This window comes from Falco punctatus (assembly GCF_963210335.1).
Source record: "Falco punctatus genome assembly, chromosome: 14".
Taxonomy (NCBI): Eukaryota; Metazoa; Chordata; class Aves; order Falconiformes; family Falconidae; genus Falco; species Falco punctatus.
Genome location: NC_137594.1, coordinates 14,089,190 through 14,105,593, shown reverse-complemented (window position 1 = coordinate 14,105,593; position 16,404 = coordinate 14,089,190). Strand labels below are relative to the sequence as shown.

Here is a 16,404-nt window from a genome sequence, read left to right as displayed (position 1 = left end):
GAATGCTGAATTTGCCTGATGGGTGAAAAGGTACTCCCAGGGTAGAACTGATTATTCTTGTTTTCTTTCTAACTATGGAGCACATAGGGAAATTCTGCCCCGCCACCCCACCTTCCATGTGCTAGATCAATGTGAAAGTAATGTTTCCCTGGTTTTTCCCCTCTCAGAAAAGTATGTGATAAAGCTTAGTTTGTAATGCTTAGAAAGAAATGGTTTGTTATGTAAAAAAATTATCTCTGGGCACTTTTTTCTCTGTTGGCAATCTATGGTTAATAGAAAACATGCTTAGTAAATAATAGTTTTGTATGGCATCTGAGGAAAATGTACATTTAATGGTGAATGAAATCTTATATTATGAGTTACTGTGAGATATAGCAGTTGATCTTACAGATATCAAATTACAATATATCCATGCTGTGTTTACCATGATTTTACTGAGAGAACAACAGGAGCTGTCTTGATTATTGTCTGCAGGGTTATTGCAGAATCACAGCAACTGCCCCTTTAGTGGTGAGATTAAACCTTTGGTTATACACCATCAAGCATATAATATTTTAAATTTATTTTAAGAGGCTTTTTCTTCATGCCTGAAAGATCTCCAAGCAAATAATTTATATTTAGTGTGTATCAAATGTTTTTAGTTTAAATGCACATAGGCTGCAAGCACTGGATAAGAGGAAAAAAATCAAGGCAATCTATACACATCATCATATTAAATTCTGACTATTGGCTTGCAAAAATAATCTAAAACTAATATGTTTCATTTATGTTTAAAATTCAGAGACTGCATTAATTTTCAATAAGGGAAATATTATTGAAGTGCCTACTGGTGCTGCTGTGGTGAAGTCAGGCAGAATATCCCCAGCAGACATACTTTCTCAGGAGCTTTGCAGTGTCCATACCAGTTTGGTCCTGTGTGAAATTCTGCATGTACGTTCTTTTACTAAGAGACAGTATTTTTCAGAAATAAACTGCTTGACAGAAAACCTTAACATTTGAACAGATTTTTAAGTTTGGAAGGTTGTGACAGTTATTTCCTCTTATCAAAATAGCTGGGGTTTGTGGCGTGGGGTGGGAGGGCTGGCTGTGGAAGGAGTTGCAGGTGTGTTTGCTTCTATGCAAACTCTGACCATGGCCCTGTGAACTTGGGGGTTTGAGGCACAGAATGTCAAAAGGAAAACCTAACTTACTGATGCCTTTTGTGTGGAAAAAGCAGTTTATACAGCATCCGTACAATCTTTATAAAAATTATTTAAAATTTAGTACCCTTGTTTAGATCTTGATTGTGCAAGAGCTGAGTGCTCTTGTTTCAACTGAGTAATTTGTTCATGTAAGACCTTTTAAGTAGTCAGTGACACAGAAGAATGTTAAATAGAATTGGGTGAATAACAATAGGGTTTTAAAATGCTCAGCTTCAGTATATTTCCATTATTCTCTTTTTCATTTTTCGTACACTTTTTGAAGTGTATTTCTAAAGCCATGACTCCAGTAATGGGTCTGGTGTGGGATTAAACATCTAGACGTGCATTTCCCCTTCTAGGGACGTGTTTATAGAAGTCCCAGTATTCATCCTCCCAGTTCACTTTGGTTCTTCATTGCACCTTGGGACTGAGCATAATGCCGGCGCACCCCGGAGCTCCTGTGACCATCAGCTATAGGTGAAGAGGGAGATCAGCTTCTTTCTTTAAGTAATGCTGTTTCAGACCAATTAATTAAAAGGATTGATTTTAATTTTCTTTATCTCCGTGGTCCAGTTTAGGATGCGGCCACACTTTCAGAGATTCCCGTGGTGGAGTTTTGATCAGCAAAGGGCAATAGTCCTGCTGGAAAAAGAAACATATTTTGCTCTGTAAAGAAAATAGCTTTTGTAGCAAGTGATTTCTCCTGTACCCTAATCAGATTATTCAGTAATGGGCAGCAGTCAGACCTTAAAGGCAGTATCTTCTTTTCAGATTAATGAAAAAATGTTGAGTGACTTTCAGCTATGAAACAATGGGAATGTTTAATCCTGCTGCGAGTGGGGGGATATTCATACTATTCTCTTCCCGTGGAGTCTTCTCTTCACGTTTGAGACATGGGCAAGGCCTTTTGCTTGGGGATCGTGTTTGTTTTTTTGGTGGATGGTCGGGGTGCATCAGTGTCCATTTCTCAAATACAGATCGCTGTGAGGCAAAGGCTGGATTCTACAACTATAACTAATTGTTATTGCTGACACCAAGTTGTCATTATATTGGTCCCCCCACCCATCTCATCTCCGCGACTTTTGTTAAGAGTCATGAGTTTGTCCCTCCTCTTTGAAGGAAGTGAATTCTGTTTTCACTTCGATGTGGGCAATGGACAGAGAAACTTGCCTAAAATGGCTGGGAGAAATCTGCTGTCCAACCAAAGCAGCAGCAAGCATCTTTTGTAAGTCAGTTATGGAATACCGTTTTAATGTCCAAGTGGCATAAAAAAATAAATTCTTTTTTTCAGAACCAGTTCAACAACTTAAAACATGAAGTACTCTAGGTATAAAGTAGGGCGATAACAGCAAAGTTCAACTGTGGAAGCAAATGAGTCAAAACATAGGATTATCAGATAATTTTTCATAACGAATGCTGAAGAAGATTTCACTCTGCTTATGAATCTAAGAAAATCAATGATAATATTTTAAGAGTTGTGTTATCAACTATGACATTCATTTTTCAGCACATTTATAGATTGCTTTCCTGAATCATCCTCAGAAAACCTGTAATTTGCATCTTGGGTCATCGTTGTTAACTGTGCTGCTCCGTGCTTTCAGTTGCCTTTTATTGCAATATTTACTACCATATATATGTTTACTATTTTGAAGTACAAGTAAACAATATCATCAAACCTGACATTTATATGCCAGCTACTTCATGCAGGAGCTGATTTCTGACCATCTTCAGAATGGCAATGGTCCATTAAAAGACTTTTTCGAGCAGAATGTAAGTATTTAAGAATGTCTTCACTAAAGAAGGCTTTTTTAGAGGGACTGTAGTTGCTTGTTTTGCACACAAAGGAAGATCCCTGCGGTGACTGAGATGTTGTATCTTGCAAAGTCCTCTGAAGAGCCAGGTTTCTACCCTGGGAGTAGTTTGTCTTAAGTTCACCGAGCCATTTCTGTCTTGGGTAGCAACGTGTGGCCAGAGCCTCATTTACCATTTGGATAGAGAAGCAGCAGAAGGGATGTTTCTGATCTGTATTGTCCCTTGTCAGGGATTGAAGATGCGACAGAACCCCAGTGATCAAGCCATCTTTTAGGAGTGCTGACTCTTGGTAGGAACACAAACTTCACGCGAAAATCAGAATTAATTAAAATTTTGCCCGTTTATGTCAGCTCAAACCAAGGTCATGAATTCTTTATTACAACTGATACTTTGAAGAATTTGCCTCTTAGAAACTGTTTTTTTAGTTACTTCTCTAAATATTGATGGTTGTATAACTGTTAAATTTGAGCATGGAGTGAGAAATGCCAAATCCTGGTGAATGAACTGATTCTTTGCACCATAAAAAAAATCAAATTCAGGAAGAGACATGCACAGCCTAAAATAATCATGTCCCTATTGTAATACATGTTATTTTAAATAATCTAGCTATTATGTTTGTCACCCTGAGTCTTTTATAAATAAGTTATTAATCTCTCAACTGCATGTGTTTAATCATAAAATAATTTATTTTTCTGTATTTTTTGTGTGTTGTTGAATTACTAGCAGGAAAACATTAACTCTTTACTTTAGATATGAAATTGAATCAGCTTGAATTTGTCAACAGGAAGAAGGTGGAGAGCGATTATGAGGCTCTTCAGGAACGACTCCGTACGCTGCCTGACAAACTGTCCTATGATATCATGGTATGTATGGTGTAGAGTTCACACAAGAAAATGGCTAAAATTTTTAGTAACTCAAGCATCTGCACTGGCAGTGAGGTGTTATTTAGGTTGCCATGTAATACTTCGAAATGTTAAGTTTATTATGATAATAGTTAAACTTTTGTTTCTATTTCTTTTCTTTGAAATCCATTATAAATTACAGTGTTACTGACAACCGAGAATTGATGACATAAATGCTAACACAAAACCTGACATGTTTGATATGTAAATCTATTGTATAGAAAACTATAATTATGACTGAATTACAGTACTTAGTCATTTCCTGAGAAGAAAGTGGCCGTAGTATTTCCTGATTCATGGAAATAAACCCTAGAACATTGATTTTTACATAAAAAGGTGCTGCTAATTTTTGTTTCACTGATCTTCACATTGACGTAGCAATCTTTTCTGGTGCTTTGAATCTTCCATAACAACTGCACAGCTCCCTGTGTAAACTTTACCCTGTTGGCTTGTGCTCACCAGAGTTTTGACCAAATTGGCCTTTCTCTCTTTCTTTTTTTCCTCCTCCCTTCTCAAGTCCAATTCAAGATATATCTTTGAAGGGAGGGAAGTTGTACTGTAAATAACTGAATGGCTAATTTCAGCAAAAAGTGCCTGACTGCTTTCTTCCTTGGCAGCCTGGTTCAGCGTATAGAGTTGAGTTGTTAGTAAGATGGTGTTGGAGTGAGTACACTTACCATGTGGGAAAAGAGAGTGTTTTCCTTTCCTGTGCTAATGATTCAGTTCTGGATTTTTATGTGTATAGTCCATTTACCATGTGTGTATGTGTGGCCACAGGATGTAAAGCAAAAAGACGGTGTTGTTTTGAAGGAAAAACGCTAGCTTTAAAAAAGCTAGATAGGGCTTATTCTTAGTTAAAGCACAATGTCAACTCACATCTGTTATTTTAAATGTATATAAATAGTTCCTATCCTGTTAGCCAAATAGTTTCATATGTTTTCAATTTTGCTTTCATCATTTTGGGGGAAGAGTGAACAGGCAAATGGTGCAATCTGCTACTTGAAAACCAAGTCAGGAAGGGTACACGTGTAGAAAAAGCACATTCTGCATAGTCTTAATGTCGGGATCCTGCCTGCTGCACAACTGCTTGAAGCATTGGTTTCCTCTTGGATGCTGAAGCTAGGGAAGATCACTTTCCAAGGAAACAGATCCACTAGGCCAGGTGTCTGCTTCAGCACAAGCGTGATGAGCAAATAAGTGGCTGTCCTGAGGAAATAAATGTGGCAGAGGAGTGAAGTAGAAGGAAGGGATACAAACTGGCCGAGACAGATCTCTTTGACCCCAAGAAAGAGAAGTCTTGACATGGATGTGGTTCTTGGCATTTTGCCGCCTCCATTTTAACTTCAATTTGATTTTGGTCTTCTGATTTCTTTGTTGAAGCCCAAGGGCACGCAGGCAGGTGGCAGTAGGTAAGAATGCAGGGGGCTGGTGCTGGAGACAGGAGTGAGGGTGGCCCAGGCTCCTCCGCAGGGATAGGACTTGCCCAAGCACTGTCTGTAAAGGGTGGGCTCTGGAAGGCTTCTTAATTTATAGAAATAATGTCCCATACATTGTAATGCATGTTAAAGTGAGGGTTACCCATTTTAAGAAGCACCTCTAAAAGTAATCTAATGTGTTTATCACTGGTGTACTCCTGTCGGAAGTATTCTGGTTTTATGTATTGTTCCTGTGCGTGGAGAGACGTCAGAGGATGGGTGTTGCTTGGTGGAGCATCGCTCAAAGGTTGAGGTCTGCATACCGGTGAATGATGAAACACAGTGAGATTCATTCAGCACAACCTGCGATCCTGCTGTTAGCCCCACAAACTTACACTGAGGTTTCTAGGTACTTACTATTAGCAAGACAGATACTGAGAGAAGCAACTCGTCTTTGAGTTGACCTTAGTCAGTATTTAAAAGATTCTAGCAAAGCTAAACTTGCTCTTCTGGGAAATGAATGTAGTCTGTGTATAACAAATACATAACTCACCTAAAGGATAGTATTTTTATTATCAAGACTTACATGTTAAGATTAAGTGGATTTGTTTTCCATATGAGCATTCAGCTATACTATAGTTTTGTGTCACAGAGTAATTGTGCGGTTAAATACCGCTTTTCAGATTTTGTAAGTACAATACTAAATTCAAATATATCTGGGCATTTCAGTATTTATGAAGGGTTATACATTAAACAAGTACTGTAGAATTTTTATTTCCTTAACTCTGTTATTTTACTTTATTTTAAAAACTAAAGACATGAAAGACTGTCTAGGTTTTATTTTCATTAGTGATTTTCAGCAGTGTCTTCTGTGCCTTTGACAGGTACCTTTTGGTCCTCTTGCCTTCATGCCAGGAAAACTGGTCCACACCAATGAGGTTACTGTTCTGCTTGGGGACAACTGGTTTTCAAAATGCTCAGCAAAGCAGGCTGTTGCGCTAGTTGAGCACAGAAAAAAACGTATGTATGTTTCTGAACATAATTTAATAGTTAAAGTATGTATCTTTGTATTAATGTATAAAATTAGTAGCATCTACACTTTCTTTTTTGTGGGCTCGCTAACGGAAGTCTCATTCAGATTACATAATGTCAGTTTAGCACCTTATTTTCCATCTCTACTTGGTATTTTATTGCGTGTCTAATTTTTTTTAAACATCTAGCCAGAGGTTGTTTTTTTTTTTTTAAATGATCAGCTTAAGTTGCCAAAGTTCGGGTTTTGACATTAGATGTTAGAATACAAGATCAGTCAAGATTTGTTTGTTTATTATACACAAAAGTAAAAAAAAGAAAAAACAAACCAAACTAAAAAAACCCTTTCACTTTTCTTTAATGTGAGAAACGCTGTATTCTTTTCCAGAAAGTGAACGTCACATTGTACTTACCCTTTTAGTTATCTTAGTCCTTGTATTTTGTTCCCTTGTCTCATCTTGTATTCCTTTGCTGCCTTGTCCTCTGGTTTTTTGGTTTTTGTTTTTCCTTTCTCTGTACCGTTTTCCAGCTTTCTTCTCCCTCTGTGCATGCTTTACTTTTGCTGTTTTTTTTTTTCTCACTTGCTACTTAGCTGCATTTCTGCCTCCTGCCCTTGATGTTCCTATCCATTGGTGTGGAGAGATCCACCGGATCTCCTCTGATCAAGTGCTGTTGGTGACCACCAATTTCATCTTTCATAGCAGCATATCGCAGAGGCATATAGCAATTCCTGCTTTTGTTTCCAGCCCTTGTTGATTGGTGGCGAGACCTTGGCTTCCAAGGGCCAGGACCACCAGCAAGTGGTGTGCACGGTGCACTTTGGAACCTCTTTTATGTTAGAAGGAACGAGAGCCTAAAATATTAGATGTAGATGTCAAGGAAGGAAAAGCACAATAAAATGGAAAATAAATTGGTACCTATTAGCCTTTGCTGCTTGCTTCAGATAAGTGTGTGAGTAAATTTTTTTCATGTTGGTTTTACATGTAATCTGTCTTATTCCTGAACAAGTACTCGCTGTGGCTTTACCCTGCGTATGTTACAACTATCACAACTATTTACACTGGGTTTTTGAGTTCAGCTATCCATGTTGCTGCCTGCAGCAGAATAACTTAGAGGTTCCCCATCTGAAAACTCGTGTTGCTTTTTTTTCAAATCTGTGCAAACAATATTTGTGTAAGAGAAGTCGGGTTTTTTAATAAAAAATCATTTGCTGTATTAATTAAAAATATTCCTTTATTAAGAACATTGCCAAAAGTGTATAATTCGTATTTCACCTATTATCTTCCTTAATCTGGTTCTCCTGACACAGCTTTGCAATTTTCTTTCTTACTGAACTGAGTCTACATTATTTATTATGACTCTTGTGAGATCTCAGGTCCATATCTTTTTCCTTGATCATCTGATACTTTTTTCAGTGCTGTAGAATATTTTCGTCACCATTACATTCAGTGAAATCATTTGACCTTTGCATAGTAGATGTTTGAACATTAAGTAGTCTGCTGGGAGACACACAATAAGTGCTAGATTCTTTCCTTTATGTTCTTTTAAATTGCATTTAAAACACGAACTCAGAGATACTAATTTCTTTTAAAACAAAATTGTCATCGATGCTGGATATAAACCCTCCATTCAGCTGATAGTTCACTTCAGCTGTGTGATGGCTGCCAGTGGGAGGCTCCAAAACACTGATATTAACTAAAAACTTCTTATTTAAAGGACTATTTTCAGTTTTGGATGATAAAAACTATACTAGTACACATGATTCTGAAAAAAAAAAATTCTTTCATAGATAGAGTTTTCTCCTTTGAAAAATACAACGGATAAACTCTTTTGACCATTTTCACACTAAATGAGGGCGACTTAGAGGAGAATATTGGAGATTTTATTAGTTTATTCTAATTAGGAAAAAAGTTATGTACGTGAAAGACCTGTAGGCCGTTGCTGTATAATGTGAATTGGTCACTTGTGGCACCAATTCGATAGACTGATGTTTCACAAATATTAGTATAAAGTCTCTTTTGTGTATTGCACCGTAGTTATGTTTATAGGCATGACTTCCGATTTCACTGGCATTTTGTGAGCACAGGGGCTTCATAGTTTACAGGGTGATGTATATTGGGCATTATCCTTACATTGACACAACGTGATTTGATTTTTAGTATGTAATCTTTTTGTTTTGGGCATAATTTTCATGAGTAGGTCACACAAGCTGGAAAAGAGGGCATGCTTACTGCGGTGGATTACATCGCAAGCAGTCCCAAATGTCCTGTGTGTCAGTCGGAAGGTCCTAACACAGCAAAGCTTTTTTAAGTATGTGCTTAAGGCCAGTGTGTGCTTAAGGGCTTTGATATATAGGGATTGGAGTCTGAGCAGAGCAAAGAAAGGCTCATGCTGAAATTGCTTCCTGAACAGAAAGCTGGCAATATTTGTTGATAGCTTGTTTCTTCAGTGACCTACATTTTCCCCCCCAATGTTACTAGATTTAATTTAGATGGCTATTTTTTTGTAACTAGCTGGTCAAATCCATTCAAAATGAAGTTAAGTAGTATAGCACTAGTAATTCAGTGCTTTAACAGAAATTAAGAGTTGTAAGGAAATAAATACAAGTCGCACGCTTTCATTGCTTACCGTACCTTGTGTCCCACTCTCCTGAGTGGAGAGGGGTGGGAGAGCATCTGCTCGGGGTTTAACTTTTCTAGTGGGACTTGCTCTTAGGTAGAAAAGGGTAAGAGATTCCTATAACTCACTCACTTCAGAGTGCTGGTTCTGGGGAGTTTTCTTTATTACCTTTGACTAGTTTTGCATGGCTCTGCCCATTGAAGACCTCTGGTCGCCAGGGGTTGACCCTGTTTGCCTTTGAGGACACCCCTGCCCTACCGGTTAATTTAATCAAGGTTCACAGAAAACTTTTACATTTTGATTCCTTCTGTGCGTGTTGGATGCAGACAAGAATGAACAATATGAATTTGCATGCTTATGCAGTAACAGTGCCAAATAAATCCAACAGTATCGGCGACTATAAAGCCTTGGAAGTTAGGCGTAGCAGTAAGAGTGTACTGTTTATAAAAGCTTTAAATATTACTTAGTACTAATTAGGTCATCCTTTTTGTCTTCTTAGTTTTGTTAAATTTGCTTTTAAAAGGAGAATGAGTGAAAAAATGTTTGCTTCTGTGGAGTAGAGAAAAGCCCAGCCGCAGCAGATTAATATCTTGGTTAAAATTTACTTAATTGAAAGGAATAATTGAAGGGTGACTGTACTGAATTTTAAAAGTAAATGTACTTTAACTGATGAAGCTGTAGAAAGCCTATTTTGGGGATACATTTTTGTTTGCTTGGCTTTTGATTTAGATGCAAACTGTTCAGCATTGTGATTGGTTGAAATGTATTTGGTAAAATTTGGGACAGTCAGTCATGTCAAATGTTACTTTTTCATAAAATATTGATCATGTCTTCCTGAGTAATATTTGAGTTGCTGTAGGTCTTTAATTTGCTGTGCATTTTTGTGACATCCTAGATGTTCAGTTAGTTTCAAAAATGTTAAAAAAATAAATCTAGTGAAGTTTATGGAATTGCCAAGTATATTTTTAATTGTTTTAAATTTGTTGCAGTTTGTTAAACCAGGTAGCACAGATAATGGGAAACACTTTACACATGTTTGTGTGTAAAAATGTGAAGAAATAGTGAAGTAGATTAAGGGATATGCACACCAAATTCCATTATAATAAAAGAAATTAGCTTTTTAAGTATGTCACAGTTTAGCACAACAATAATGCAATTGTACTTTTTTTCCCTTACAATTATCTTGCTTAAGGTACTTCATAATATTTCTGTTCTCCTCAAGGCAAGACTGTATTGTCTCAGAATTCAAAGAGGGAATAAAGATTCTTTTTGTGAATATGGGATTATATCTTTTACGTGTTTGTGATGATATAAATTACATTTTTTCTCTATATCAGTAATCGCATTAATTCTTTAAGATGGGAAATTTTTCATTACAATAGTCCCTGTGGTAGTTACTATAGAAAGAAATTAAATAGATTTTTCTTATAAATATTTGTAGATTAATTCAGTATGCTAGGTGTTCCAAGTGTCTAAACACTTTAAAAGATGGGAAATTAAAACATGCACACAGAACTAGGAGTGGTTTTATTGTGTTCAAAATTTATCAGATTAAAAAAAAAATCCCACTTAAAGGAGAATTGTTGAACTACTTAGCAAATGTGTCTTCAGTATATGTAAGAATACCCTTGCAGTGTCATGCTGCAAATGAATTCATGAAATGAAAATACTGATTACATTAACATACAGTATTGTGATAGTACCCAATTGTAAATCGCAGTATGTAACCTTTAATACAAATATTTGCGTCAATCAAAATTGACCGATAGCTTAGTATACAGGGTTTAAAAGACACCATTGTTTTTAATAAATAAGATGATCCAGGCAGATGAGGACCAGTTTGAATTTGTTCCTTATCAGCATTTCCAGAAAAAAGGATATTGTCTCCAAAATATATGATAGGAAGGCTTTCCATTTCCCATCTGTGAATGAGTGAGCCTTTAGAGGTTTTAATGTTTCATCCAAGGGTGAAAATAACTTCCTTTATATTCTAAAGAACGTAACACAAACTTGCCTGCTCACTTTTTTTTGGAGGGGGAAGGACAAAAAATGCAGGCAATGTTACAAAGAAATCTAGCTGTGGCGCTTTTTTTTAATTAAAAAAAAATGGGTTTTTTTTTGCATGCTGTAGAATTACTGTCAGGGTGTTTTTGACCATTTTTTTACTATTCTTTGTGATTATCACTTTTTAGTTTGGTAACCTCCATCAGTTCCTTCCTTACCCTTGTTAAGTTAGGAGCTGATTCAGTGGAGCGTTAAGTGCTCTAAATTTGCTCTGCAGTTCCCAGGAGGTGTTTGGTTTCTCACAGGACCACAGGCTAGGTATTTTAACCAGAACAGAGTGGAAGAAAGTAAGGGGAATAGACTCCTTTCTGTAAGTTACATGCTGTGAATCAAAGAACCCCCTACCTTTTTATAATTCTTACTGGGCAACGGAGGAGTTGTCTGAATGCCACCCTCCTTCATTTAGGAAGAATTTAAATGTAGTCGTATGATTCTAGGGATTACATAGGTGTGTGAACCTAAAAGAGAAATGTGTTGCATTTACTTAGCATTCCTAAAGCCAAGTTATCTGTACAAATTTTGACAGAAAAAAATCCAAATTACTTTGATTTTGATACCAAGGGAACGTGGAAAGCAGAATGAAGGTTGTCTTTAAAAGGCACAAAGCTACTGCACAAAGGGTTGCATTGCGTTTTAAAGAACCAGTGCAGAATGAATTTATTTATGTTGTTGCAAGCACAAAGAGAGCTTAAATTCATATACACAAAAAGCAATCAGGATTCTCTTTTGAATCTTAAAACAAATGCATCTGTAGAAAAATGAACAGTAAAGGACAGAAAGAGTAGGGTGTTTTGAAAAGCTCTTAGTAGATACTACTTTCTGCAGAACTGCAGATTTTACTTGTTTTAAGTAACCTGTGATAGTTTGTTGGAAAATTATTGGCTGCAACTCTGTTTTGTTGCAGATTAAATGCATATTTATTAAAATATAGTTAAAAATCCTCAGATGGTTGATCTACTTGTGCAGGCTGTTAAAAGCAAAAAAATAAGTAACACACTTCAAATAGCATGCCATAACTCAACCCGTTAATAAATTGTACTGGTAATTGTACCGTAGTGCTGCACTTTGGCGTGATAGGCATTACTGTTTTGTTCAGGGGTCAGTCATAATTGTCCTAGAAAATGCTGATCAAAGATTCAGCATGCAAAATGCTATTCTGTGGTTCCCCCTTCTGCACCTGGAATGGGATGGTGGAGAGTGAGAACCAGGGAGGTGCTACTGCCTTCAGGTGCACGTGCTCAGTTCTCACTCTGGAGGAACTGAGCCGCTGTCAGGTCTGAGGTAGGTGGTTGCTCCCTGGCGTGTATAAACACGCTCTGTGTGTTTAACCATCTTAAGGCTTGTTACCTTCTACTTGAGAAACTGCGTTAGATGATGAAGGGATCTTAACTCAAAGTCTCAGTTGCATACAGAATTCTTTGTTACACTTAATCTAAAATTTCTGTCCTATCCTCAAAGGAGATTACTTCCTAACTTTCCCGTATTTTTCTTCTACATTGTATCTGTGAGACTCCCCTGAAGACTGACTGAACCCAGCAAGGTAAACCAGGCTTCAGCTTCATCTCAGTTTGTCCTGTTTCACACGGTCTGACTTTTCAAAATAGATCAACCTGTTCTCACTATTCTTGTCTGTTCTTACTATTTAAATCCCAGTGTAACACACAGTTTCCAGAAGTAACTAAAATAACGTCTATGATTCCCCAAATCCTTATAGACAACACTCCAAGGACATTAATGTCAAACTCAGATAATTAAAATTTGTATCCAGCCAAGCTAATTAACCCATTAAAGCCAAAACGCATAGATGAGTATTTGTGTCAGTTTGGCATTAGTACGTTGTCATGTCTTGTAAAATCTGGCTTCGGTGGACTTCATTTCAACAATATGAAATGTGTTCCCCAATTATGTTTTTCCTCTACCAGCGTATATGTAGCAAACAGAGGGCTGCTTCTTAAAAATGGCTAATCGTGGTGTAAGGAAATCCAGTCAAGTCCTTTCAGACTAACAAGGGAGCTGGGAAGGAATGATCTAAATGTAAAGAAATCCTGCTGCCTGTAAATATCCAAAGGCTGCTGCGCAGGGGAAATCTACATATCCTGATGTCTGATTCAAATACCTTCTGCTTTTGGAGGTCCTGGAAAATCGTCCTAAAGACTCTGGCTTCTCTGTGGCACTCAGCTGTCTTTGCAAGTGGTTTTGTTTCGCTGCGACATGTAAATAGGAACTACTTGGGTTCACCTGAAAGCCATGTCAGACTTTTCTCAGATTATTGGATGTGACAAAGTTGGACAACAGCCTCTGGTTCAATCCGTCTTAAAAGGCTCTAAGAAGCTTAAGCCACAGGGTAGTAAGAGGAGGAGACTGTGGAGCCTCTCTTACTCTACCGATACTTTTATGGGGGTCTCAGTGAATTAAAAAAAATCCGTGTGGTTTATAAAGTGAATTGTTTCTTGCTAGGTAGGGTACACTTTACATTTCAGTGGATGGGGTTGGAGGCTTTTAGGATGTGCAGTGGCAGGTCTAAACCATGGACCCCTGAGCTTCCCCTGCAGTCAGGTGCATGAGCCCTTTTCCAGGACTTTCCCTGGCCGTGGAAAGGTCTCTCCTTTGGCTGAGCGGGAGCCCTGGCTGTCTGGGCAGGGCAGGCTCCGTGTGCTGACCGACCAGGGACGTGGGGACGGGGCAGGGATGGAGCAGGGACAGAGCGCCGCGGTAATCCCAGCTGGCTGCTGGCGGGCTGCGTGGCCAGGGGCAAGTCACCTCAACTGTCTGTTTCTTCATCTGTAAAGCAGTGGAGAGTAGCACTTACCTCCCTCGCAGGGCACTGGGCAGAGGAGTTAATACTGGTACAACTTTTGAAAATAAACCGCGGTGTGTAATTGCTCGGTGTCTTAACCTGACGGAGCAAACCAACGTGCTTCCATCCAGAAAGCGGCATGGCAAGCTGGCGCTCCAGGAGCAGCGTAGTCTAGGTGGGTGTCGAACAAGATTTAGATACACAGGCAATGACTGAGACACTCGTGGTGTTTAAGAAACAGCTGAGCATTACATTTACTATGAATGTAAAATAAAAGCCTGAGGAAAATTGGTCTCAAGCTAGACGTTTATGTATATTGAGACTACCTTCAAGAGCTGAAAGCACAGATGGGAGCATTTTGTTTGAAAACTATCGCCACCTCTTTTTGATTTGGACTTTGGAGGGCGCGTTATACACCAGGAAGAGCTGTGGGTGATGGTGATAGGAATTAACGGAAGAATAAAAGCTGCGTGCGAGGGGTGATCACTGCTGTGCCCGATGGGGGACGAGGCGGCTCTGGAAGGAGTTGTGTAAGGGGGTGGCACGTGGAAGGAGCTATGTCTGCTGAAGGGGGTGTGCTGGCACCGCTCGGATGTTCAGTGCTTCTTGGAAATTGTGTTAGGAAGTGCAAACACAGAGCAGTTTCCAGGGGAGAATCTTAAGCTCTTTCTTAGAAACAGCCTAACTAATGGAGATGACTACGCATGCGATGCGTAGGTTGATGTTTGGTTTAGAGGCTAATGCTTTTGAAGTACTCCAAAAGTCTGAGCTGTGTCTTTGTGCTTCTTGTTGGAAAGGATGGACGTGTTTGAGTAGCCTTCTCTGAAATGCAGAATTCTCTTCTAAACTATTTACTCCAAGTAATATATTTTCAAGGAATTATATGTGATACACTATGAAATATGAACAGGGTAAAATGCATACAATACTGATGCTCTTAAAATTAGGATGAGGGTAATCTCACACGCTTGGTGGTAGTTGTGTTTTGCTTGACTGTTTCATGCATAATTCCTTCTTCTGCATTGCCAAGGGGGAGGAGGGATCTGAACCTGTCTGTAGAACCTGGGTCACTAAGTAGATTTTATTTTGTAAGTACAAGTACAAACTCGTTTTGTCTACTTAAGTGCACTTTGTAATCATTTTGTGATTATTAATTTATTTTCACACATCCTTATCTGAAAGGCCTATTGTTATAATAGATGCAGCCTCTGAAACATTGACAACTGCATACCCTAGCCAGAAAACTGTATGGGGAGTAGCTATGTAGGTACTTAAAACTTTTTGGAATTAACCTCTAGATTAGAGAGATGCTTAATCAAATAGTAAAGTTAACAGGCAAAAGGAGAATTAAAGTAAAGAGTAAGAATACTGAGAAAATACTTCGAAAATAGTTTTTGACGTGAAATATTTTGTGGTTAAGTTTTCCCTCGTTACACGTTGCTGTCTGTAAAATGGGAATAGCAGGGTGCTCTGCCATACTTGTATGCTGTGAGAATAAATAATTCCAGGTGTATGAGGTTTTTTACATGCCACAGTACTGGTGATCATGTAAATATTGTAAATAGGAGCAGTGCTGAAGAAGGAGCTAGCTAGATTGATGAACTGAGTTACCGCTTAAAAAAGTTTATTGGAGTGTGACTTTGCTGATCCCATGGTAGAGAGGATCTCTTTGCCTCCTTCATAGTACTGTATGAGACATCATCTTCTTGTATTGCTTTAATGATTTCAAAAAAGAATTTTAAAATAGAAAATCAGCTTACTTCTTCACAAAGGCTTTTAGCTCCTTCAGGGTATATAGGACCAGTAGGTGCAAGGTCTTAGAGATCCTCTGTTGAAACTAATTTATGTAGTAAGTCTTCCCTCCTGAAAATTTGCATTTGTATTAGTTTTGAGTTGAACAAAGAGTGCAAGTCTATTAATATTATTAGTATAAGGCTTTAATTGTGCCCTCTTTCCCCCAATTCCTAAGTCTTAGCAAAGCTGTGTTTCCTTTTCAGGCGGTTATGACCTTCTTCTTTTGCAAATTAGTTTGTTTTTTATGATAACTTTAAGGTAAAAGTGAAACTTAAGTTTTTAATATTTTATAAATTGCTGTTGAAAGGATTCATTATTTAATTGGCACGAGGGGATATAGAAAGCACTGTCTGAAATGAACTCATGTCTAAGAACTGGGTAGTTCTTAAAGTAGGTTTTCAAAATTGCTGTAAAGCGTAGTTGCCCAGACAGAAGAGCTGTCTGCCTTCTGCTCTGCGGTAAAAATACAGTTATTAGGGCACAAGCATATTTCACTTGTCCGTCATAACAAAAATGTTTGAACATAGTAACAGGAATGAAGTTTCAAAGGATTTTTAACAGTATATTTCAGATACCCGTCTTGATTTTGTCACACTAAACCAGACTCTCCACCTGGATGTTTTTCTATCTAGAAGATTTTTACTCAAAAAGACAGTTTTTCCTTATTTTCATGTTGACCTCAAAAGTCAGCTTTTTGGTTTGCGACATGTGCTGAACAGTTTAATTGATTGACTTTGGGGGAATATTACAGGTAACATTAATAGAAGGCTTTGTGCAACCTGTCCTACGGT

The 16,404-nt window shown here is 38.0% G+C and overlaps 1 protein-coding gene across 1 annotated transcript in view; it reads left to right on the top strand.

Moving 5' to 3' along the window:
• The window catches only part of URI1 (URI1 prefoldin like chaperone), a 44,634-nt gene that overhangs the window by 14,723 nt on the left and 13,507 nt on the right, over positions 1-16,404 (top strand). Inside the window, exons 3-4 of the mRNA XM_080410802.1 lie at positions 3,778-3,856; positions 6,195-6,330. Of these exons, the coding sequence (XP_080266928.1) occupies positions 3,778-3,856; positions 6,195-6,330 (215 nt within the window). The remainder of the gene's footprint in view (positions 1-3,777; positions 3,857-6,194; positions 6,331-16,404) is intronic.